Below are 27,281 nucleotides of genomic sequence, written 5' to 3' on the forward strand. Positions count from 1 at the left end.
TACTATATAAAAGACCCTGTAAAGATAAATACTCCTAATATATACCAAAGACAGTCCCTATACTGTAGGGTACTCTCTCACTACACCTAATGTCCTTATTCAGTGAATCCCATAAATACTGGGGTTCTGAGCAGTAAAATATTTAGTTGTTAAATGTTGGCTATTGTACAACACATTGACAACCCCGACATGTTTTGTTCTCTATCAACAGTTGGTAAAATGTAAGAACCTCTTCAGGGGCAGACTTGGCAATTTATCAAACAAACACAGGTCTTGACACTTTTAACACTGTATATATAAAAAAATCCTTGTTTCTTCATGTTGAACTTCATGTAACCGTAATCACATTCACAATTAATGCTTATGGATGGATGGGTAAACTTGTCTTCTTAATAGACAAAAACAGATCCTTGGTGGAGCGACACGCTGTCATTTATTAGGTCTTAAACGCCCGCTCTTCTCAGCTGTAGTCATTCATACCGTGGCGTGCGCGCTATTAGCAGATACTGCCTATTTTAGTTGCTGAGGACGTACGCGGCCTTCTTGGAGACTTCAATCTTACACAGAATCCAAATGCCGTCTTCCTCCCGTCAGCCCAAATCGCGTGACTTGTCACCTGATCCTAGCGCATCACATCATCCTGGTACTGGACCGCATATTCACAACATAAAGCATCCCAAAGAAAGTAAAGACTGGTAATGGACCCCCATTCAATGGACAGGACTTTACAAAATTCAAAGAGTACACGGGTCTCCACCACCATAAAATCACGCCACTCTGGCCGCAGGCTAATGGGATAATTGAGCGCGTTATGGCCAACCTTAAGAGGGCCCTATAAGTGGCACAACTCATAGGCAGCCATATGAGCAGGTGCTCCACCAGCTGCTGAGAGACTACCGGAGCACACCCCACAGCACCACAGGAAAGAGCCCGGCAGAAGTAATGTCGGGAGAGAGATCCAGACCAGACTACCACAGGCCAGCTCTCCAGAGAACAGGCAGCCAGGGGACGATGAGTTAAGGGAACGAGATCGAGCCGCCAAGACTCGCATTAAGGAATATGCTGATGGTAGGAGATATGCTCTTGAACCTCAACTGGAAGTGGGGGACATAATAGCGGTAAAGCAAACCCAGACCCACAAGCACTGCGGCTTTCCAAGAGGAACCCCTAATCATCATGGAAAAGAAAGATTCCATGATCACGTCTTAAGGGGACAGAGGACCAACCACCCCCAATTCTTCCCACTTCAAAAGGTTTCCCCTTGCGGGATCGAGGAGGCTAAGTGGACGCATCGCAATACCTGATGAACCTGAATATTTCTCGGATGAGTCCTATCAAGGAGACCAGGACGACTCAGACGTGTCTGGCTGAGAGGACAGCGTCGAGAGGTCAGAAGTCAGAGGCTTTGCAGAGCATGCCTACACCAGTCCACAGTGAGCCAGGAACAAGCCTTGCCGCCTCATTGAAGAGATGGGCTAGTGGACAGTATTCATGTTTGAATGACACCCATGTTGGGTCACTGTTTAAATGGGGGGGATGTCATGTTTACACATGAGCTCTGGGCATCATGGAGGTGGGAGGCAGGGAGGGAGGTGATGCGGGAGGGCGGGGTTAGTTAGAATACGAATGTTGGTGAATAAAGAAGGACCTTAGAAAGAGAGCCCCCGTCTCCGTGTCTCTTTCCGACATCGCGCGTGTGAGGCGCAGGCGGGCCATCCCTCGGCGAGGTATAGTCCATTACAGACGGAAGCTTGAGTTGTGAAGTGAGTATGGCTTTTCTTCTTTCCATTCTAATGGCATCTTCTTAGGCTATTGGCTCTGACTGCTGCAGAAACTAGTTCTCACATCATGTAGTCATGCATGCAATATAATATTCTGCTCCAGTGACATTGAATCTTCTCACTGAAATACACTTGAAACTAATTTAAAATATATTATAGATGAAAGCTGATCTGTACTGTTGCCCTCTGTCCAAACTGGATACTGCTAGGATGATAGCTCAGGGGGTTATGCACTTGCAGTAGCCATCTGTATAAAGCCTAAGATTTACGAAGCGGGGCAGGCTCCATACCTCATACACTCGAGGTTCATTAATTGAATATCATGACATATTGAAATGGAATGATATTTTATTTATATCGTGCTCGTACACAAGTGCTTCAGAACACGACCAGACAAAGGGAGGGGAACAGGGGAGAACACAAACAACGATCTTACTAGGCCCATTGAGAATGCGCAAGTACAATAATGTTAGTCCATATTATTACACTGATAGAAAAAGACATCTGCCATGAAACAATGTATAAACCCATGATTGTATTATTATTATTTTTGTAACTATCAGCAATGCTACAGTTCTCAGTTTGACCTGTGCCTAAACTCATCTGCAACTCGACTGAGCAACACAACTTATTTATCAACATTCATTAATGCAGTCACAACCTGTCATTGTATTGTTCCTGCCTGTGTGTTGAACAATTTTCAAGATGGGGTCAGGCCCAGTTGCGGTTGCCATTTCAGTCAGCATATGTTTTAAGGCAGGTGTGTTATGCAGGAAATATTGATATGATGCAAGTGTACAGCAGATGATTGTTTGCAGATATTTTCTTTAGCATAATCCTTCTTGACGTTGGGTATTACTGTTATGAGAAGTCAAACACATTTGTGCTTATAAGGTTATAGCAGATTCATTTTAATGTTACATATTTTAATCCATGGCTTTGTCGGTTCTATTTAAGGTGAATTTTTACATTTTCATTAGAATTATTTGGCTGCTGATTTCAAAACTGAAAGCCAGAAAAATGAGTTTCAGTGATTACAAGTGCAGGTATGTGAAACGTTCCTTCCTCAAGCCTCTCGGTCTCCTCCTTGTGCCTGTCTACATTAATTCCACCCTTCCATGCACTGCTTCTTAACACACCCTCCATTGTCTTACTCTTTCCACACCTCTTTCTTGATCTATTCCATGATGTCTTCCTTCTGTTCATGTATTCCTTCTCTCCCTGGAACACTATTTGTGATGTCATTTACCTCTTTTGAAATAACACATCTGAAATATGCTATTTATATATTTCTATCACTACTTGTTGTCATGTTAAGACTGCTGTATACATTGGGTCGCATGACGAGTTTGGCGGTAATTCATTGGTTATTCTCCCAAATTACCACCAAAAGTGTTTACCGTTACCACCACTTCGTCCTGTCGCTTTACCACGGGATTACAAGTTTACAAGTGGTGAAATGATGGTGTAATTCCCCATTATTGTAGTCCATAGGACTCTGTAGTGATTTTTGATGGATTAGCCGCCGCCGGCATTACCACATGGTAATTCCACTGTTAATAAATCAGACAAAACCTATAAATTGGCAGTGCGGAAAAAACAGTGGCAATTCTGTTACTGCAAAAAAAGTGGTGGTAACAGAATTAGAGCCATTCTTTTCCTGCACCACCAAACTTCTAATGAGGCCCTGTAGTAAATCAGGCGAGACACAAGTTAGGGCTTGTGAGCTTTATTGTGAGGCCCCCGGAGGGTGGACCAACAGCAACTGACACTTGGCGAATGTGTCGTTCTTACAGGACCAAGATGTTGACAGGGTTCTAAGAACCACGTCGCTATGTTCATTACATAACATCTCCCTTACTGGGAGAAAACAAAAAAAAAACAGGGAGGAGGGTGGGGCGGGGGATGGAAAAAAGGGGGAAAGGATAGGAGTGACAGAAACATTGGTAGGGAATAACTTTATAACGCAATACACAGAATAGTGTTTAGTAGTATATGTAATCATTGTTGAAGTTTTGGATGATCTTCCGGTTTCTCCTCAACAGTCTCCCAACTCAAGTTTCGTCTACGTTTCCATGTGTTCCGTCTTCATCCACTTGGCTATGATGAGGTGTTCTTTCAGGAGGAGACTTTGATGTGGTTCCGTGTGTCATGTATTCGGATGTGCTGGGTCTGTGAATATCAGTTGTTAATTTTACCAGGGCGTCTCCCGACCACCTCTTCCCATCATCCAATATGGCGGATTTTCCTTGGCAACGGATAACTCTCCGTGGAGATCTGAAGTTGGTTTCACCCTTAAGCGTCTTTTTTGGTACTCTGACACAAACCCAGTCTCCTTCCTGGATTTGCATTCCTCTTACAGCATTTTTGGAGTCATAGTATGATTTGTACTTGGTTTGCTTCGCATGTATTCTTTCCTGAATTCGCTCCATGTCTAATTTGGCTTCACCACTGTTCGTGAAGATCCACGCTGGTCTTAGACGGTTGGTTGCAGCTCTACCTCGCATCAAGGTGAATGGCTCAATGTTGGTGGTGGTATGTGGCGTCGTCCTGTATGCACACAGTGGGCCTCATTACGACCCTGGCGTTAAGGGTTTAAAGGCGCCGTAAAAGGTATCGGCGCCGTTAAACCCTTAACGCCTGATTACGAGGTCCCTTTGCGGGACCCGACCTTAACACCTGCTTTTAGCAGGCGTTAAAGTAGGGTGCCGCAAAGGGACCTTGGTGCTAAGTACGGTGCCGCAATTTGCGGCACCGTACTTAGCGCCTTCTCCATTCCCATTGAGCCCTATGGGGCAAAAATGGGAATGGGGAAGGGCCCATGGTGAATGGGGAATTACCGCCCTGCCAACCTTGGAATGGGGCGGTAATTCCACCATTCACCATGGCGGACCCCGGCATGGACCATGGTGCTAATAGCACCATGGTTTAGCGTCGGGGTCGTAATGAGGCCCAGTGCCTCCTTGAGTGTTTCTTTCCATGGAAGAGTATTAGCAACAGCTAGTTGATTATGCTTTTTACGAGTCTGTTCATTCTCTCGACTAGTCCGTTGGACATTGGGTGGTACAAGGACGTGGTCACATGTTTGATGGATCTGTTTTTGAGAAATTCTTGAAATTCAGAAGACATAAACTGAGACCCGTTGTCTGAGACTACTTCTTTGGGCTCTCCTTCCCTGTTGAAAATTTCTGTGAGGAACTCCGTCACTTTTCTGGTGGTAACATTCACTTCGGCAATTCCCAAATCAGTCCACTTGGAGGTATAATCTGCAAGTACTATTATGTATATTTTCACTGTTTCTATGTTTTCGAAGGGACCCATGATGTCTATAGCAATTTTTGACCACACATTTGCGGGTGGCTCTATGGGTTGTAGAGGGGTCTTCCTCAGAATCTTAGATTTGTCACTCATGGCACATGCGGTACAGTTCTTGACCACCTCCTCGGCTTCTTTCCACATGTTCGGCCACCAGTAGCTGCTCCTCAATCTATTTCTTGTCAGACTTCTCCCTAGATGACCTTCATGGGCCAAATCGAGCAGTTTTTTTTCTGAGTGGCACCAGTGGAATCAGTCTGTCACCTCTGAAGACATGTTTCTCATCCATAGTTATCTCATTTCTGATGGGTATGAAGTCTGCCAGGGCTCGACTGGGTTCAGCCCAGTCATTGACTATGGCTTTCCTTATTTCTTGTTGCTCTACATCAGTCCTGTTGATGTTTATCCAGTCATCTTTGGGAATGGCAGGATAGATGGTAGCTACAATGTCCTCGTCAGAGTATTTGATCTCATCATCTCGGTTGGTGGATAACCTGGAGAGACAGTCAGCCACTTGATTAGAGGGACCAGGGGAATAGCACACTTGGAGATTGTACTGCATGATGTCGAGGAACCAACGCCTAATCCTAGGTGAAATAAGGTGAGGTGTCTTGGATTGAAGGACGTTTACTAATGGTTTGTGATCTGTTTTGAGTATTATGGGCAGGCCCCATATTAAGTTTCTGAAGTGTTGTAAAATCCACTTTATGCCCAGAGCTTCTCTCTCAATGGTGGAATAATTTAGTGCTGCACCTCTCAGTACTCTTGAGGCGAAGGCAGTAGTCACAATGCCTCCTTTCTGTTGTTGTTCAATGACGCCGCCAAGTCCGATCTTGCTGGCGTCCACATATATTATGGTTTTGCTTTACAGTCAAACATCGCTAAGGCGGGAGCTTGATTGATGTTGGATTTGACATTTTCAAACTCACTCTTACATTCAGAGGACCAGACATATATGGCTGCCTTGTTCATGATATTCCTCATACGTTTCGTATTGTTGGCATAATTATTTATAAATTTGGAATAGTATTCGGTCATGCCGAAGAAGCTTCTGAGTTGGTCCTTGTTTTCAGGTTCGGCAATACTCATTATGGTATCTATGACTTTTTCTTGGGACTGATCCCCTTAGCGTCGATGGAATGACCAGGATAAGATACTTGACTACATTTTATGTTGCATTTTTCCAATTTGAGGGTTAGTCTGCTTTTCTGGATCACTTGGAGAACACCCATGAGTTTTGCGTCGTGTTCATCTTCTGTCCTGGCCGATATGAGGATGTCATCTTGAAAACAGTGTACACCGTCGAGACCTCCAAACAGGTGTGACATTAGCCTCTGGAACACTGCCGAAGCCGAGGCGAGGTCAAAGAGCATCCTGTTGAACATGAACGCCCCCAGGGGTTTGACAAATGACGTGAGGTTCTTTGAGGACTCTTCTAACGCGATCTGGTGGTATGCTGACGAGAAGTCAAGAGTACTGAAGTACTTAGCCGGTTTCATGGTTGATAGAAGTTCGGATATGTTGGGAAGGGGGTGTCTATCGACCCATATGTTCTTATTTAGGTCTCTTAGGTCAACACACATTCGTATGGAGTTGTCAGGCTTGCCTACCAGGACGATCGGGGCAAGCCACTCAGAGCTTTTAATGGGTTGGATGATATTTTCCTCACACAGGCGTGTGAGCTCCCTTCTTTGGTGCCGAAAGGAATTCCTCTGACACGATGGGCCACAGGAACGGCAGCCTTCTTCAAGACTATCCTGTGTTGAAAACCCTGCAGTAGTCCCACCTTATCAGTGAAAACTTTGGGAAACTTTTGCTCAAAGTGAACTTTATGTCAGTGGACCCCATGTCAGTAGGATCACTAAGCACACTCAACACAGGGACTGTTTCTCCGGGGTGGATTCTTATTTGCAGAGCGGCTTGTTCTTCCCACCCTACAACTGAAGAGCCGTTTTTGGCCACGAAAAGTTTGCAATATGTCTCTCTGTCATGAAATTTAAGCCTCACCCATGTGTATCCGATTATTTCAATGGGAGTTTTTCCATAGCCGGTAGCTCTCAGCAGGGTGTGTCGTAGGTCTTGCATCTTCCTGGATAGTGTCCCTAGAAATGTCTGGACGTCCACCATTGTGTAAGGGGAGCCTGTATCCACCATTACCTGCAACAGGGTTCCATCAATGTGCATGTTGACCCAAGGGCCCTTGGGTTCATGTGAAGAGGTGATGGTGGGGATTTATATTGGCAGACAAGCTTGGTCAACGAGTAACATATCATTGTGACCTGGATCATTTTCTATGAATCTCACTGAACTTGATCTACTGTAAGGTCTTCTGTTGTATTGATTACCCCTACTAGGTCTTCCTCGAATGTTTCTGCAGACTTTTGCAAAATGGCCAAACTGGCCACACTTGTAACACTCAGCATTGATTGCAGGACACGTCTTGTCAGCGTCTCCATGCTTAAACCATCCACATTTTGACAGTGAGCAGAGTCTCTGTTGTCACTGGACGAAATCCTCCCTCTTCTGGGGTTAAATCTTGAGCCTCTTGAGTTTGGAGCTCTTCTCATCAGGGCTAATATATTTTCAGAGGGATCCATTTCAGAATTTATTTCAACGGACTTGACTTCAATGCACTCCCTTTGGGTTTGGGCCAGTCTCTCTTTCATGCAATGTTCACCAAACTCCATGCTCCTCACAATTTCGGTGGCTGGTCTAGGGAGGGGTTTCTCGTTTGCCACAATTTTTGTTGAATGCGTGGGTCGGCTACATTAAGGACAAGCTGGTCTCTAAGATATTTGTCGCCGACCCCAGTGAATTCGCAAGATGCCATTAAAACTCTCAAGGAAGCGATTTACGAGTCAATTGACTCACCTTTCAATTGTTTCCTGGTGAAGAATCTGTACCTCTCCAGTACTATGTTGGTTTTGTTGCCAAAATGCCTGGTGAGTTTGGTTAGGGCTGTGTCAAATTTGCGGTTGCCTTCACCCACGGCATCATCTGGTTCTGGTAGTGCCCTGAATAGTCTTAGAGCTTCAGCTCCTATGCAGTTCAAAAGTGTTGCTTCTTTAAGGTCATCATTGAACTTGTTTCCCCCAATGGCCCTAAGGTAGACGTGGAACCCATCAACCCATTGTTCCCACGAACATGTTGGGGTCCCAGGGGAAGCAAGGAACTTTGTAGGATGAGCAATAGTCTGCATGGTGTTCATGTGTGGCGGGGGTGACTGTTGAGAAGGTTCGAAAGTGGGTGGTTGGTCTCTGAGTTGTGGTAATGGTGGGGCACAGCTAGCAGGTGTTGAGGATGGCTGGTGACAGGCGGAAAATTCAGGATTCAGGTGTCTTGGTTTGTAGGGGTGGGCTGCTCTGCATGAAAGGTCGGTTGAATTTGGCTAGTTAGTGATTGTGTTTGCTTCTGCGGCCAGTTTTTGTCAGATCTCAGGGTTTTTGCCGGTCTCAATGTATGTGTGCACTTCTTGTGTCACACATCTGCATGCAATTTGGTAACACGGCAACACAGAGAAATATTTTCTTTTTTTTTTTATTCTGCACTGTCTGGTTCAAAAATCACAATAGCTACAACTGCTGTACATTGTGCTTGCTTTAAGAATGTGGTTTACTTCTTTAAAGCTGTGCTTTACTTCAAAAGATGCTTCTTTTCGCAACCATGAGCCCTTCTCGTGTGGAAGTTTTCATCTCCCACGCGATCGAGGCGATCTTAGTGGTGTTGTCGCCATGGTTATTGTCCACAAGGGGCTAAAATGGCTGCACGTAAAGTTACGCCCTAAGGTCCCTTCCTCGATTCGCCGTTAGACGCCGATTCGTATAATGCCCTGTAGCTGTGCGCGGAACCCCCAAATAATTAGACTGGGTACCTCTCCACCTCCGGTTGCGTTGAGATGTCGATGCCGGGCCGTGAGACTGGAGCCACCTGTCGCTTCGCTCCCCTTCTGCTTCTTTGGCGTTGGATGTGAGAGCGGGCAGGGGGCTGAGTGTGCCGCCGCTGGTGCCCGATCCCTGTGATGCGGCGCAGGATGCCCGCTCTCGCCGTCGGAAGGGGGGGGGCGCTTAGGGCCTTCTGTGCTGCTCTCAGGTGCCGGGGAGGCGCGGCAGCAGCGTTCGCAGCGCCACCTCGTAGCGGGTGCTGTTCGCGGCTGGGAGTCGTGGGTTGCCGACAAGCAGCACAGTCCGGTGCGCTGCGGGGGCCGTTTTGTGTAAGTTTCCTCGTCGCCAAATGTAGTAAATCAGGCGAGACACAAGTTAGGGCTTGTGTGCTTTATTGTGAGGCCCCCGGAGGACGGACCAACAGCAACTGACACTTGGCGAACATGTCGTTCTCACAGAACCAAGATGTTGACAGGGTTCTAAGGACCACGTCACTATGTTCATTACATGACAGGCCCTCACTTTAAACCAAGGCAGTCTAATACAGGGGCCTATTTACAGAGACGAGGCAGTCTAATACAGGAACCTATTTGCAGAGACGAGGTAGTCTATTAGAGGGACCTATTTACAGAGACGTGACAGACTAATGCAGGAACCTATTTACAGAGACAAGGCAGTCTAATAAAGGAACCTATTTACAGAGACGAGGTAGCCATATAAAGGGACCCATTTACAGAAATGACGCAGTCTAATACAGTAACCTATTTACAGTGACGAAGCTGCCTAATACAGGAACTTATTTTACAGAGGCAAGGCAGTCTTATAGATGGACCCATTTACAGAAACGAGGCAGTTTAATACAGGAGCCTATTTACAGAGACGAGGCAGTCTAATACAGGAACCTATTTACAGAGATGAGGCAGTCTAATACAGGATCCTATTTACAGAGATGAGGCAGCCTAATAGTGGGACCAATTTACAGAGACAGTGTTCTATGTAGAAAGGAAACTGCTACTGTTTGAAAAGCCTGCACACAGTTCACGCTCAAAAGAATACATCAGCGGATTTGCCATTCTTTCCAAACCATTACTGTGAGAAATCCATCTAGCAAATGGAGGGGAAAAACAATGTTATTTTGTACGCCATCCAGCTGAATGTAATGATCCATTTAATTTATATTCGCATATTTTCAATCGAAACGTGTGACACAATCAGTTCCTTTGTCTGTTTTGCATAGTGTTAAAGAATAAATGTCATCCATTTTAAAGGTGTATTTATTTTTTTGTTTTTAGTGTTACAAAAATAAAATGATCACTGCAGGTCACTGTTTGCATATTTTAAGCAACGACTTAGTGAGCATGTGTGGGCCATGCAGGAAACATGTCCCAGAGTTATATGGCTCATTGACTGACTGACTGAACAAAGCTGAACTATTCCCCTTAGAAATATACTGCTGTTATGAAAACAAGCTTCTCCAGTGCAGGAGATGGCACGTGACACTCGGCTGCAATATTGTCAGACAGCGAGTCCTCAAGCGTAGGCCTTTGCCTCGTCTTGGTGCATGCATGCCATTTGCGACCCCATTCATACTGTGGCGGTTCACAGGAAGCAATAGCCAGGTTTGGACAGCAGGCAATGGGGTTGCCTACATAGATGTAACGCAGCGGATAGAGGAAGAATGTTGGTATGAATGAAGGGGTTTTGCTTGCATGGCCAGCCATGCTGCTGTCTTAGAAGCCCTATGCAAGTGAAGCTGTCAGCATTCCTTCAATCGTCGGAATCACCATCATGTATGGGGAACCAATGTAGTTGTCAGTCTGGTTCACATTCAGCTATCTCCCCTTCTCTCTGTGTCATGAATGTGTATCCTTCAAGAATATACCATATACCTCTGTAACCTGCGAGCTCCTTCTCGACCTGATTGGTTGTGAATCCTGTCTATACGGTTCAGTGTAAAAAAAATATCTGATTGGTTTTTGCTCTGTACTGACATCAGAGTCATACATATTTCTCAGACCGAATGTTTCTATTTTCCTGCAATTGAGAGTACTATTCTCTGCAACTTCTACCATTGTAGAATATTTTCTGTCAAAGTAGAGATGCTATGGTGGTAAGATAGCTCAGCAGGTTGAACGCTCACTGCTGTGTTCTATGTGTGATCTGCAGGTTACAGGTTCGAATCCCAGCAAGAGCAACTCAGCCTTTCGTCCTTCCGAGGTTGATACACGAGTACCAACTTCGCTTGGCATGATATGTGTATGAAAATATGTTCTGTGTACAGCACTTAGGCGTAAGCGCAATATAAATAACAAATTATTATCATTATTTGTCACGTGGCCTCTCTGCATTGACATAATAAAAGTTGACTAAAATGTTAAGTCTATCCTCCATTGTCAGAGTACTTTGGAAACTGGATGATATTAGTTACGACAATCAAAAGTCCACTAGCGGTCTTCCAATGATATTGTGTATTGCCAATGCATCAAAAGCAGAATAACCCTTTATATCATTTGTATACAACTGCCATGTTTTCGTAACACGGTAATGTCATAAACATGTACAACAATCACCCAGTCTTTCTCCCTAAGATTAGAATTTAGCCAAACTATGTTCCATTACATAAACGTCATGCATGTTTAGGCATTCCCAGTATCAGAGGCCTGTGATGTAAGCAATGGTTGGTGTCCCATTAAGTAATGTTCCTGTAACCCTCAGATCCCCAGCAGGTAGGCAGAGATAGAGGTACACTCCTGAGCTATAATTCCAGGGAGCGCTGCATTTCTTGGCGTAAACCAATTGACCATCTCAATTGATGACCGTGGTTCACGGATCTCGCTTGTCAACATTAAAGTATCCCCAGACAAAGCTGATATACATGTTTGAAAATAAATAGTAAAATTTGTGATGGTAATTTGTTTTTTAGCATATTGACTCTTTCAACCACACACCAAAAGTGCATGGCTGGTGCTACTTAATAGAAATACCCAGGTGGAATTATAGCAATAATGGTGACATTGCAGTGGAAATGAACCTGCTATTCTAACATACTGGCCACAATACCTGTGCTATTAAATGTGACCGTGGAACAGTCAGCATCAAAGTATCCATGCTTTGTACTTTCATCATGTTTTATTGCAATCCATTAATTGTAACATCAGTGTGCTGGTACTCTCGATCTGATAGGTTCTCAAATGTTGAAGCTTTGTAAAAACTAAGGTTGCAGGCATTGTCTGGAGTGATTTGTGCAAAACATAACACTTTACTCATATTTTCCATATCTTATCCTTGCACTCCCTAGGGGTGTTAAGCAACACACTGCTATTGTTATTATTGGGCCTCTCCATTTGAGTCCCCTTCTTGATTAAGAATGAAGTACATAGTACATAGTAATTAATTCGGCTTTGTACTATTTAGTGTGCAGGACTCTCTGATTGCTATCCGGGTGGGAGGTAAGATGGACTCCTGAGGTCACAGTGTTATATCTAATATTAAAATCTAATTTATCCTTTATTCTCTGTCATTTCTCAGTGTCTAAAGTTACATTTTCCAACATGGGAAGCCTCTTTCATAGCATACAGTAAAGTCACAACTCCACTAACTTACACATGGGATGGCTTTCAATAACTGAATGCTGTACCCGCCAGCTCTAGACAGAGCCACTTTCTTGCGTGATTGGAGTGAGCACATTCTTCTTGCCTCCTTGTCTTGTTTTTATCACCACCTTTTGTTCAGCAATATCATTTCCCCTGCTGCCTGTGGGTGAAATTGATTAACCTTTGTTTTTGATTTTGAAGCTGCAATTATTGCACCACAATTGACACCATTGGTAATATTGAGTTTGAATGAAGCCTCAAGACCATGAAATGGCTGCATGGACGACAGGGCTCATGCACATCGCTGGCTTTGGAGGCTACTACTGTGGGGGTCTAGTAGACTCCATTTAAGACTGTCAGCATAAGATGGTTTGGTGTGAGTGAATCTCATTTCTAATGCACCTGCAATATGCGTTAAATAGGATTTGATGGACTCCATGTGAATGTTAGGTTCTATGTCATAATCCCGCATTTTAAAGCCCAAACACAAATAAGACTGATATTTATGGGCTGTTTTTGTGTAGCATTTAAATGCAATATTATTACATAGTACGCCTCTTCCTCCCTGCCACTGATTCTCTTGTTAATCGGGGGGGAGGGGAGGTTTAACCGCTGCGTATCCTCCATTGCCCACCCACCACCCTCTTCCCACATCTGAATGTCCATTCTCCCCACACATACGCATACAAACACATACACGCACCCAAGCACACACAAACACAGTTTACAACTCACTCATGTGACAAGTCCACTTTGGCACACAGAGCATGTCATCCCCTCTGTGTACTCGTGTGCGGCACAGCCTTGACAGTTCAATTTAGAAAGACTGCTCTGCGTGGCAATGGAGCAGTCCTTCTAAATCGTTCTTTTTTCGTTTTGGAAAAAAGAAACAGGTCTTTTGACATAGGACCGAATGTTAGCATTCTTGCCACATTTATTTATTTAGATAACAATATGCACAAAATAAACAGTTTAAGACAATTTATACAACAAATATAAATGACAGGGCGAGTTTGAAAAACTCCTAGCTTGCCCTATAGCTAAAGATGGGAGTACTCTCAACCATCATAGTAAAAAAACACAATCCTAGTCATTTGTCAGTCAAAGCAAAATTACCTATACTAAAAAAAAACGATTGCCTGCCCGTACTCTACTACAATAAATGTGTATAGGGAAAGATGTATATGTAAAGGAAAAAGCAGTGTTCAAAACAATCTGTCAAGGTAACTGTGCAAATCTCCCTTCCCCACATTGTTAGCATGGCATAAGGTGGCACACTCTTGGAACACACTCTTGTTTTAGACACAAGGATGCAGCTCATACTGTGGATAAGGGGCTTCCATGAAAAAAGTCTCTTGGTCGCACAAAGTCTTTTGTTCACACAAAGTTTCTTATTCCTAGGATGCCTTGGATTCATTCAACAAATAAAAAGTTCCTTTCCTCCAGGATTAATACTTCACAAACTTCAGTCTTTGTAGTTCACATAGGTCACCCTCTGTCAGGTTCGGACCTTCTGATCATACTTTCTCACAGTTTGTTAGAGGTCTCCCTTTGTCAGGCTCAGATCTTCCGAACACACTTTTTCTCACATTTCGCTTCAGGTCTCCCTTGGTCAGACTCGGATCCTCAAAATCATAATTTCTCACAGTTCACTTTTCTCATCGAAGACTTTTGAATGTACGAGGGGTTTTACGAATACTTCAGCATGACCACTTTGATAACAAATCACCTTTCATATTCATTTTCCCATTTATGTCAGATACATTTGTCATTCATGAGTTTCTCAGCTTTTCACTTTTCTGCCTGCACCACTATGCATACTTAAACAGATATCTTCAATTGTACACTTTCGCTGTGCCAGACCCCTCGGTTATCTCATATCATGTCTCACTTGTTTGATTCACAGTTCAGTAATCCTTTGATGGCTTAATCACATTTATCTTCAACACAGACCCGCCTTTCACTGCTTTCTTTAACTTGCAGCTGTGCTGGTTTCTGTGCTCGCCTCTTTGAGTTAGGAGCCCAGGTTGATACCACAGCTGTTGCTTCACCTCCCCAACTCGGTCATTCAACCGGGAGGGCTGCTTGTATCTTTTTCACACAATACCAGATTCCCGGTTCTCTTTCGTCTGGGTCACTTGGGCAGCATTCAATATTCTTTGCAGGTAATGATCATTCACCGGGATGCCCCAAAAGAACTGCTCCTTTGCATGCCTTGCCTTGGTCAGAGTGTGTCCCAGTGTTCCACCTTTTGTCCATGAGTGGAAAGTAAATAGGCATCAGTTATATGCAATTGTGGTCAATTGCCGGACTGTGCCTGACCGTACTAACGGGACATGCCTGGTGTAATGTTTCAGTGTTAGACTTCTCTTCCACAGCTCAGTGTTTGTGCAGGGCAGGGGGAGTGGAAAAATCAAAATATCCTAAAAAATATGATGGGGTAAAGGTATTGAAACAGGAGGGATACGGTATCTCACCCCCACTCCCTGAGGACCCCTCACCCAGCTGATCCACCCCCACTGGTCAACCGCCAGGGTCTGGATCCTAAGGCGATGGCCCCACCCTGGCCACCTGAGCAAGTGATCTCCGGCGACTAGACGGTGAGACAGCCTCTGGTTTCTCAAAGTACAGGTTTCTCACAGTACAAACATTCAAATAAAGTAATGAATGGAAAAACGGGTATTGCTTTCATCTGTAGGCCAACAAAACGAAAGATACTGGGTTGCAAGGCCAGATGCCCCTGGTGACTTGGAATGAGATATAGAACACAAACTTCAATGTCCAAATAGGGTGCTACTTTGTTTTGCTGTATGTAGGATTTATGCCTGATACCTAGTGGCGCTTAAGCACAGAATGTATGATCCATTTATTACAGTCAAACTTGCTATCAATGTAGTCAGTCCAATCACTCAGACCCCTGAGGGACAGAAATAGTAAAAGAAAGGACCAGACAAAATATGGATGCATTAAAAGTCAGTTAATATTAAAGAACACTCATTGACAGCTACGTAAATTCATCCACTGGTGAGCAGATGACCATAGTGCCCTAAACACCTTTGTCCATTTGTCCGGAAGCCGGATAGTCTAAAGTCCATCACGTTGTGTGTACAACTTTACTGATGTAATGTTGAAGAGGATGACTTACCATCCAGTGGTTTGTCCTTGCCATATTAATTTTATGTGCGTTCACTGTCCACCAATGTTCACTTACAGCAAAACAGTGGGTTCAGTATTTTCTGCCAGATTTTGTTCGACTGCTTATTGTGTATAATCAATATGGTTTAAATCTTAATGATGAATTGATCAGTATTCCCAGTGCAAGAAGTGTATGAAGAAAAGTAGAGTAAAAAGTGTGGAGCTCTATGACAGGGAGCATTTTATGATTGCTAAGGGGGAGCAGTATCCTGAATCCAAAGCAGAATCTATGGCTATGATTAGTTGATGGCAGGAGTGCAATGTTAGCTCAGATCCAAGTTCACCAACCTTATGCATCAAACATCTTTGAAAGGGGCATATATCCACCCTAATGGACATGTCCGGACACTGGTGAGGTTAAAGGAATGCTCCGGAAGGGTGGAATATGCTATGTTTAAGACATTTCCAATGGATTAATTTGGTCACCAGGTTAATAAAGTCAGACGTTGGGTTCTGAAGTCAAGTCCCTGAATGCTCACACCAGAGAGAATACAACATGCTAGGGAAGAAAGGCCCAAGTCGATCTTGTAAGGATAACACGTTTTAATCTCACACACAGATGAGAGCAACAGCAAAGATCTCTGCTGCTAAAAACTTTCTGCCGAAAAAGGGTACAAGCAGAGGCTTAAGAGAATGCACATTGTCATAGTGACGCAATATATAAAGTAAAAACATGCACGGCTGGTTGGTGTGTACATATACAGGATCCACCTGGCCAATAAGGGTTGCCAAGTCAGTGGTTCCAGCTGAGTCTGTCTGTCTTCCATCTCGTGGGTGCCGCAGAGATCATCTTCTTCTCACCGATGAAGGTCAAAGAACAAATTATCTGCACTCCTAACAGAATGCTGCTTTGTCATGTGCACCTGGCAGGCTTTAAGACTGGCACGAAGGAGGTTCTGGGACACTCTAACCACCACACACACAGTTCACTCACTCCCTTCCATGCCATCTAGCTCCAAGGTCCCCACCCTTGTTTTGAACTATAATTTATACCTCGCAGCACCTCGCAATACAAATCATAGATTGTCGCTCACTGTCTGTCCTCTTTGAACATTTCAGCACTTGTTACTTTGGGGTTGGTAGTCAAAGGGCACCCGATGCCATGGAACTCAGGGATCTTGAGGTTTAGTCAGTTATATGGGCTATAACTCATGGTCGCCTGGGGATGGGCTGGGTCATGCTTTGGCCAGTGTGAGATAACATGCAACCAGGCACCGGTCTATGATCGCGGCCTTGTAGGGCACATTCCTTGTGCACAGAAAAACATCTTTGCAACACTGTTAGAACAATGAATGCGCTTTATGGCGGTTGGGGTGTGGGTTGTCCTCACAGGCGCTTGGGCATGGCTGGAATTTTCCCTCGTCTCAAAATTACAGCCTAGTGCATGAAATGCTGCATTTGCTGTGCAGGCCTTGTCTCCAAACTATAATTACTACCATCTACACAGAATACACTAACATCTATACAAAACGGAGGTCTTGCTCCCACCTTGGGCTATACTGTGGGTTGAATATATTGGGGTAGGGTTCTACCACCATCCCTCCTACCCACTGGCCCATCATAGTGCTTTGAATACCTCTTGCCATACTCTAAAGCATTTAGGTGGGTGGGACATTGTTTCCCCCTTTCCAACAGCTTCCAAACTTGAGGGTGGATTTTTCTTTTCTTCCGCTCACAAATGTAGAGTGAATTTGAGCCATAGGAAAAGGCAGTTTCGTGGGGGGGCCCATAAATATGTCTGTATAACTCTGGCACTGTTACAGCCCGGCCAGAAGAGATTGTGTAAGGGGGCCTTCAGGCTGTCCCACATTAGAAGTGGTATTTTTGGTTTCAGAACTAAAACGTGCCATCACCAAACAAAAATGGTCCTGCTGTCTGGGTCCAGATGGTTTCTTGTGGACCTTTTATGGGCAGAAGTAGAGTTATGGGCACCAATCCTTACTATTGGCTTTAATGTGATCATCGCATGTGAGCTCTTTCCAACCTCCTAGCTGTCAGCAATACATTATAAAAAATGTAATAAGGGTGACAGGCACACCCTGATTCTTATAGACCCATGTTCGTGCTGGACATCCTGTACAAAAAGTTTGGGTGTATTCTGTTGGCAAGATCTGAAGCCTGTATATCACACAAGCACATCTTGTCTATAGTCCAATAGGGATTTTGACTCTGGGCAAATCGGAGAAAGCCTTGGATGCATACATGATTTGAGTGGTTTCTCTCTATATAAGGTTTGAGCCAATATATCTGGCGTTCATGGATCTGAGCATGTCCTTCGATAAAGTAAGCCAGACAAAGCTGTGGGATGTTCTCAGGTCCTTGGACTGTCCTCCAGAACTGGTAAGGCTATTGATTACTTTGCACACCACACTAGAGCCGGTGTGAGGAATGGTGACCAAGGATTCTACATTGACTATTTTTCAGTTAACTCAGGCATACAACAGGGCTGTGTGCTGGACCCCTTTCTCTTCTCTCTATACATAAATGGGTTATACAAGACCCTAGTCAAACTGATGCCAGATATCCTGAGGGTGGGGAACTGAAGTCTACCTCTACTTGCGTACGCCAAAGATACAGCGCTGATCACAAGAACACACAGAGCTCTGGAGGGCCTTATATGGGTGTACACCACCTTTATGAATAATCTTGACCTTCAAGCCAAAGCAGGCAAATGTGCATTAATAGTTTGTATGCTTGTGAGGTGACGTGTTTCGATGCCAAACATGTACAGTAATAATATTGACGTCCTATGCGTAAAGAAATTTGACTACCTTGGAAGAAGCTTTCCAAACAACCTCCAGGGTGGCTTTCATATTTGTAAACAAACCAGGAAACAAACAATGGGTGGGGTTTTGCGGTTCATGAACCTTTACAGAAACCAGTCTCGCAACAGAATCCTGAAGGTTTATCATTGCAAAGCAATAAATCCGCAGGCTAGCGAGCCTCACTTTGGGGCTTTATTGATATGGACGATTTGCAAGTTGCAGAAAATGTCCAATCAATCAATCAATCAAAAAACGTGTAGTACGTCTCCCATTCGCCACCACATTTTGCTAGTCACCAGGAAGTAGGCCTGGGGTTTTTGACTGATGATCTTATTGCAGACCTTGTTATGCACTGGCTACGCATCCAGACAAATCCCAAGGCTGATATTTCCCAATCTATAATCCTGGAAATGCGAACCAAAATAGGGGCACGCACTATTCCGTAGATAATCCATTTGAAAACATATCTGGGGAAAATTGACTGTTCGAGTTACTTATTGACGCTTCAAAATCTAGATCAGCTTGCAGCCTCCAAAGTGAAGGCTAGGCTTGGGGTTTTTATTCATGAGATCCGAGTCACTCTTTCTTTACCTCAACCGGGATGCAAGGTTATTTAATGAGGGACAACAAGAGCAAGATTCAGCTATCTGCCACTGATGTCAGTTATGGCCTTCAGGAAGGGACGTTCTCCCGAGAAGCACCAGTGTCCGTGTCTAGAGGCTGCAGATAACCTGCTTCACTTTATGCTCTTTTGCATGGCATACAATGATATAGGTGCAAAAACGAGGAAGATCCTCCTCAGAGTGCTTCGTGTTAACCCTTGCTGCCCAGCAGTACTCTTTCCGATTCCTGCAAAGTCACTGTGAATGGCATAGACTGTATTGCAATATGTGTGGCAGGCACTATATAGAAGAAATAGCACACTAACTGTGTGATTACTGCAGGAATCTGTGGTGGTTGTTATGTATGCATCAAGCAATGACTAGGCCTATTGCGAAATGCTGAGCAGGATCCGCCTCTATTCTTTAAGCTGTATGTTGCAGCCACAGTAACGACCAGGCTGGCATGTGAAGAGCGGAAGCCGGGAAGCTACAGTTTTTTTTAAAAAAAAATTTAATTAATGCTTTCATCGATGCATATTGCACAGAACGTAAGGCTGAATCTGGACTTTTATTGTTTTTTTACTTAAACTGTCTTATCTTTTATTTGCTGATCTTGTGACTAATGTTTTTATAGACTTTGTTTACATCTAATAATTGTAACTTGTATGGCATAATGCTGAATGTAGTCTATTATTTATAAATGTAATCAATACACTACAAATAAAGTCCAAATAGGCTAACAATAATTCAATATGGTACGTGGAAAAGTCCAGCCGCAGTGTTATTAATGTTATCTCCTCTCTGGGGAAAATTGGATTGTGGCCATGGCTGACTGGTGGTAGAAAGGACAACCAGGCTGACAATGTCTGTCATTTCGAGATGGCTGTGTTGCAACCGCCAGAAAGTAGTTCTTTCTCCACCTCTTCCCAGGATAAAGGTACTACTGGTCTCAGTGGGACCCACAGCTGCCCATAGGAAACAAGTCCACATGTATAGCAGCTGGAGTGCCCTATAAGTGGCCATATCTAACCCTGGAATCGATATCTTCATAATATGAAGTCTTGACTCAAAGTTAGCAGTACATGGGAAACGGGGTGGATTACCATGCAGGGTGTCTCTCAGGCTATTGCAGAATGGTTTGGAGAATTCAACTAGTCAGTCTGTTTTTCACTGTTGGGAGGCCAAACTATCTAATGTCCAGCAAGAAGCACCTGGCTATATCCCAACTCCATATCACCATCTGGACTGGAACAGAAAGGTGAATCCGCATTCAGTTTAGGACTGTATATTGTTGTATATTTGCATTTTAGATATGATAGGTTATTTATAACTTGCTTAATACCCATGGGTTTCTAAATGCTGACTTGGGGATCGAACCCCTGTCCCCTGTTGCTCCGTGTCGTCTTGATTCCAAGGTGAGCACGTTGCCCCTGTGCTATACTCCCGACACATAGCCATGTTGCTCAAAGAACATCATAGTAATAATGTATTAATGGCAACTGCTTAACCAATATGAATTGCGCATTGTTCAAATAAACGATAAACGAGAGGGAACTACATTTTACATGTTACGCGGTCATGACCTCTGATTTATATTTCTTAAAACAATGTTTGCATTATTTGTTTGACATGTCTGTTAAAAAAATGGCATTTGCCTGACACCTCTTGAAAATATTGAAGTAATACTCTTCAATGACGGCTAACCTTAGTGAGATATACACCTTTGCTCTGCGATTGTGTCTGTTGCTCTATCCTTCTTTCTTGTCTTGAATTATATTTCGTGTCATTTCATGTACTAATTTCCCACTTGTTTCCAGGCTTGCTCGATCCACTCTTGTGTTAATTCCATTGTTGGGCATTCATGAAATTGTATTCACAGTCATCACGGATGATCAAGTTGATCGACATTCAAAGCATATAAGGCATTTTATTCAGTTCTCCCTGAGCTCTTTTCAGGTAGGTGTCCACCCATATTGCGTGTATTTTTAAAAGTGGTAATGATGATCAGCTCAACTCACAATTTAAAAATAGAAATGAAACACGTGACAGATGAGATATGCCATTCTGCAATGCTCTTTTAACTCTTTATAAGAAAAGTTTATATATCTTCACTTGATTTCATTTGCCAGCCATTCAAATATGACATGTTGACTGAAGCCACTATTTAACATCGCAATAGTACATATATATCTTCATTGTACATATATTGGATGTTGTTTAGTAAGAAGATGGAGAGGCTTACCGGAGAGACAGGGGCCGATTCATGGAACAAATGTGCGCCGAAAATCGTGGCGCAAGCTGGCGCAAGCGTGAAAAAGCAAGTGCACGCCCACGTGTGCGATTCATGGAAAGCCCTGCGCGTGTTTTTCCCTGGGATGTGCGCCAAATCTGCACGTGGCGCACATGGGTGCACACGTCATTGCAACATCCATAACGCTGTGCGCGAAGCGCACAGCCAAAGCACACAAATTGATCGCACACACCAAAAGGGGGGCGGAACAAGGTGCGGAACACGCGGAATGGGGAACAACGCGTGAAAAAGAAGGCGTAACTGGGGAAGTACTGCAGGCAAATACAAGGAATGCCCACACGCATACGAACTACACGTATTCATGGAATCGAATAGGGGAAACCCGCGCACGGCCAAAGACACGCACAGGCCTAAACACGTCCACCACACGAAGGCAGGCGGTAGCGTCCCTGCGCATGACAAAAGTGCATGCAAACAACAAACACGTATATACAGCTACGATGAATTTCCCATTCTGTGGCCCCCTAGGAGAAATGACGTGTCACGCAACACTCAGGCATCCCAAAAAAGCAAGAAAAAGAGATACACGACCCCTGTAGCCCACGTGCGTGTAAAAAAACACACGCAGTACGATGTGGCAGCCAGGAACACATGTAATGCATACATGATCAACACGCAGGCTAGTATGCCCAAAAAATAGGGGTACGCGACTAACAGGGACACCGGCAGTAGAAAAAGTAGCATGTGCGACTCACCGTCTGCCTTGCGTGTGGAAGAATAATGCGTAGCCAACACCCATGCCAAAAGAAGAAGTATGCACTGTAGCCGCAGTGAAGTAATCACGTGTGAACCCCAACGTCTGGAAAACACACGCACCGCTTACCACGAAAAGCACGTACAGAGCGATGGAATCCCACGTGGGATCTTCAACCCGTGCCAGGGAAAGGCCTGCGCGCACATTACGTCACAGACGCGCTTACGCACAAGGGCCTTTCCTAGAATTACACGCTGACGTGCTGTTTTTTCACGTGCCAAATCACTGCGTATCAAGCTGGCCACGCGACAACACATGGAAGACCATGCTCCTGCCCAGAAGGCCATTTTCCTGCCCCCCAGAGCCCCGAGCAGACTCCCACCTGTAATCTGCTGCTGCCTGCCTGCCTGCTGGCCATGTGCCCTGCCATTTGGTGCCTGCACGTCAGCCATCTGCAGGGGTCCAGTTGCTGTGACCCCCCTGCTGGAACAGAAGACTCCTGACTGAATTTCCATCGCTCCACAGCCCAGCCCCAGGACCCAGTTGCCCACCCACACCTGCCTCGGGGGTTGCCATGTCGGGGGAAACACCATCAGACACCACTGGCAACGCCCAGCCAGAGAGGCAGAGGGCTACCAGCTTCAGTGCCACAGAAGTTGGTATCCTCTTGGAGCAAGTCCTGGGGCATGATGATGCCCTCTATGGAAGAAGCTGCGCCGACAAGGATGGACGTGAGGGGATCTGGAAGGACATCGTGGCTGTCATCAACGTGGAGGGGGTGGCAGTCTGCGACATACAACACGTCCGGAAGTGCAGGGAGGACTTCAGGTCCAGGACCCTCAGGAAGGCCCGGCACCTCTTGGCAGCAGCGGGTGCAGTGAGGCGCCGGATCCACCTTACCACCGACAACATGAGAGTCCTGGAACGCATTACCCCAGCGCTTCACCGCCAAATCCACGAGAGGCAGAGCAGTCCGGAGTGGAGAAGTAAGTGTCCATGTGTACTTATTGGACGTAGTGCATGTTGAGATGTGCCAGGAGTGTGCAGCTTGGACATATGTCTGAAAAGGCCCATGTATGGATGTGTATGTGCAGGGACATGACCGTGCTGCATGTGAGTCCTGTCATGTGTGATGCACATCAATGGTGTATGTGTTTGAAATCATGATGCACAACTGCATCTGGAGGTGCACACATGTTTGCATTTCTGTGTATGTACTATGGCATGGTTGGGGTGTGACACATGGATGCTGGTTCCACCTTCATGTACGTGCATGGCATACATGCGCATGTGTGTGTTTGACATGTGTGTGACTGTGAACCGCCAGGGATGCATGTGACACAGACATGTAGGAACACAATTGGCAGATGTGACATAGTTGCTGATGATTGCACTGTGACAGGTGGTGGATATGTACAGATGCATGTCTGTCTGTTGGCACGTGTGCATGTGTTCGGCACTCCGCATGTTGCTTGTGACGTCATGCCAACCTTTGGATGTTCATGCTGTTGTGTGCGTATGTATGCTGATGCCTGCTGCACGATTCCTGTCAAATTCTGCATGTGTGTGGGTTCAAATGATATGAGTGTTGGGGAGTGTGATGGCATCTGTGAAGTTTGACATGTGTATCCGACCATTGTACAGTGTCCTGATGCCTGTGTTCTGTCTCTCCCTGTCTGCAGCGTCGACTGATGAAGAGGGTGGGGATGATGCTGTGGAGCACAGAGGCAGGGATCCCACCGCCAGCCGGAGACGCAAGGCCCAGCTCTCCTCTCACGTTGTCATCTCTTCCGGGAGTGAGGAGTCTGGTGCCGCATCCCTGGCCGCAGCTTCCGAGAGAAGGTCCAAGAGGCGGAGGTTGGAGGTGGACTCCTCGGCAGCAGTAGGAGCAGCTGAGCCCCCACAGGGGCCTATGGAGGAAGATGGCACAGAGTCATCCAGGTTGTTGGGGAGTTTGGTTGAGGAGGAGGCGTGGAAGGCCCACGCACAGAGCCTGGAGGGGGGCATTCCACTGGTGCTAGTGGTGCAGTCCAGGAGCAGCGACAGGAGGTAGCACAGGTGCCTGTGTGTAATCCTGTCCACGATCCTGTGACTGCATCATCCTGCACCAGCAGGGATGCCTTCGTCCAGACCCGTCTTCAGGGAGGGGATGCCCAAACAACAACTGGCCTTCCTCTCCCTGCGGACGTGGCAATCCGGGACTGGGTTGAACCTGTCCTAGCTAGGGTGGCATTGCGTCAACGTGGTATTCGGGACATACAGGGTTCTCATGAGGACAATGCATGTCATTTCGAATACCTCATTGATCGCGTCCGCCTACTAGGACGGGTTACCCAGGCTGGGTTCCTCCGTGTGCTGGATCTTCTAGCGACCCCCTCCTCAATTGAACCCCCTATGCACCAGTCATCCTCCCTGTCATCTTCCTGTGCAAGTATCACCTGAGCACCCTGTGGAACTGCCCCTGAACCAGCGGCCAGGCTGGTGGAGGACACATCACTGCCACAGTCGGAGGTCCAGGAGGGGTGGCCACCCCAACAACTGGACCCCAACAAGAGGAGGACGTGCAGGCATCGACCAGCAGGGCACATGAACAGCAGCAGCAGGCTCAGGGTGGGAGCTATGATGGCTCTTGGGCCTTCAACATCACAGGGGCAGGCATCGGCCGGAGGGCAGGAGGACCCTGGATTGGGAGTGTCTTCTGTGTGGCAGTGGTTGGGCTGGCAGATATATGCTGAGCGGCGGCGAGCGGAGGAGGGATGACTCACTATGATCAGGGCGGAGAACTCCATGCGCAGGGCATTGAAGCGGGCTGAGTACCTCGAGGCCAGGGAAGAGGCCCGCCTCTGGGACATCGACATGGAGTTCGATGATGCCCTGGCCCGGAACATCAACAAGTGAACCGTTGGACTTGCCCGCCACCATTGTACATAGTTAATTAGTGTTAGGTTTCCTTTGTTTTTTCTTTTATTTTGGAGTTCATGGACATTGCTCAACTTCGTGTATATGGTTTTTCATTTATAGGACTTTTTTGTAGGTTTCCTTTTGTTTGTGGATCATGGACCATTTGGACTTCCATTGTATATAGTTGCAGACTTGTGCATACTTTCTTTTTCAATTTTCCCATGGATCAATGGTTTTCTTTTATTTGGATTATTTTGTTCTTATTGACATTGGCAATGGACCACTTTTTTATTCAACATGACGTTTATTTTTGTTTCATTAGATTACCTTTTTTGGGGTTAAATCTGTCATTGTACATTGATTTTCAGGTTTGTATTCCTCTATGTTACTTCATTATGTTTTTAATACATTTTTTGTAACTTCATGATTGGTGTTGTGTTCTTTCATTTGTTTTGTGCATGTCGCAATGAACATTGCCCCAGTCATGCGTTGCCACTGTGTGGCTCTGTTGTGCATTTATGCATGGGCATGGTGGTACTTTTAAGATTGTCATGGCATGGGTAATTTGGGAGTGGGTGTTGTGGATGGTTGCATGCTTGTACTGGGGGCCCAGGGGGATTTGGGTTTGCATTAGGGCCATGGGTCTGTTTTGTTAGGATATGTTGTTTGGTGGGCCATATGTCGGGGCCTGCTGGCAGGTGCCCATCAACGGGGGTTGGTTGGGGACATGTGTCGGTGCTCCTGAGTGCATGGTGCCATGTGGGCGCCCGTGGGGCATGCCCAGGGGTGTAGGCTAGTCCTCTTTGGTGTAGGCTGCCTGTGGGGCATGCCCAAGGGTGTAGGCTAGTCCCCTTCAGTGTAGGCTGCCTGCGGGGCATGCCCAGGTGTGTAGGCTTGTCCCCTGTGGTGTGGGCTTCCTGAAGGGCATGAGGAGGGGGGAAATGGCACACCCGGGAGGGCCCACACTGCCAAATCGCATGGACCTCCTCGGAATACACATACCCCGCTCGCCCTACTGAAAATGCGTGTAAAAGCCTTGCAGCTCTGCTCGATTAATACTGTTGTGACCTCCCCTGGTTGGGGCACTAAATGCACAATGTGCCCTACTACTTTTCTAAGGGGTGCCGACGCAGGAGAAGGGGAAGATGGTGCCAAATAAGCTTCAGTAGGTGCATTCTGTCCTGTTAGTCCTTACCTGTGAACCTCTTCCTCCGATGCTGTCTTCTCAATGGCCTTCCCTTCCACTGCCCTATGCATAAGTATTTTTACTGTACTAACCCTCAGATATGGCAAGCTACAACACCAAATACATGACAACCACACCTATAGTCAATACCGGCCTCAACCGATTACGCATACCAGAAGCCAAGATTGCAGGACTGGAAGACTTATTCATATCTTCCAACAGAGATGACAAGGAAAAAATCCATTATGAATGACTCCTAAAACCTTACTTCCAGAATAATGTACAAGATCGGCCACCAAAGCCAGTGCACACCCATGCTTACTTTGAGGCAATAGCACTTGCAAAGAAAAAAATGAGAAAATCTCTGAGAATAGCCAAGACAATCGACTCCTTATACAAAATGACAAAAATCAAAACTATATAACAAAAATTCAGAAATTGGCACAAGAACAACTGAGCCATTATTGTACAAAACGACGCTGAATCCATGCTGACTGCACTGAATAAAAGGAACCCCAGAGACCTTTGGTCATTACTCAATCCCACCCACACCATTGAACGACTGATCGTGGATGTTCCAGAAGACGTCTGCATTTTCGCTCCATATGCAGCATGAATTTAGAACAAGAGAGCGCTTACACCTCTGGTAACACAGACAAGAAAGTTTGGTATAAACATTGGGATCACAAAGAGATTCTCTCACACATCAGACGACTAAACTCTTCAATGGCCTTAGTAATAACATCATTAAAAACCAACCAGCAGCCTAGGCAAAACTATGTGTGCGACTCTTCATCCTCATCTCTGAAAACAACCTTATACCCAAATCATGGAAACTGGCAATCATTGTTCCCGTCTACAAGAAAGGCGAGAGAAACCAGCCTCGAAACTACCGCCCTCTGGTGATGCTAGACCCACTTGGGAAGATCTTTGCTTCAATCTTGGTCAAAAGATTAAATGAATGGATCAAGAAAGACAACCAATGTGATCCTCGCCAAACTGGATTCGCAAGAAACGTGGGCACCAACATCAACCTACTAATCCTTAATATTCTGAA

At 45.5% G+C, this 27,281-nt stretch overlaps 1 protein-coding gene across 1 annotated transcript in view; it reads left to right on the top strand.

The window, feature by feature from the left end:
* The window catches only part of GLP2R (glucagon like peptide 2 receptor), a 1,432,227-nt gene that overhangs the window by 1,217,107 nt on the left and 187,839 nt on the right, over positions 1-27,281 (top strand). Inside the window, exons 10-11 of the mRNA XM_069654470.1 lie at positions 2,739-2,827; positions 20,950-21,088. Coding sequence (XP_069510571.1) covers positions 2,739-2,827; positions 20,950-21,088 — 228 coding nt within the window. The remainder of the gene's footprint in view (positions 1-2,738; positions 2,828-20,949; positions 21,089-27,281) is intronic.

This window comes from Ambystoma mexicanum, chromosome 3q, assembly GCF_040938575.1.
Source record: "Ambystoma mexicanum isolate Mex_15411 chromosome 3q, UKY_AmexF1_1, whole genome shotgun sequence".
In the NCBI taxonomy this organism is placed as follows: domain Eukaryota; kingdom Metazoa; phylum Chordata; class Amphibia; order Caudata; family Ambystomatidae; genus Ambystoma; species Ambystoma mexicanum.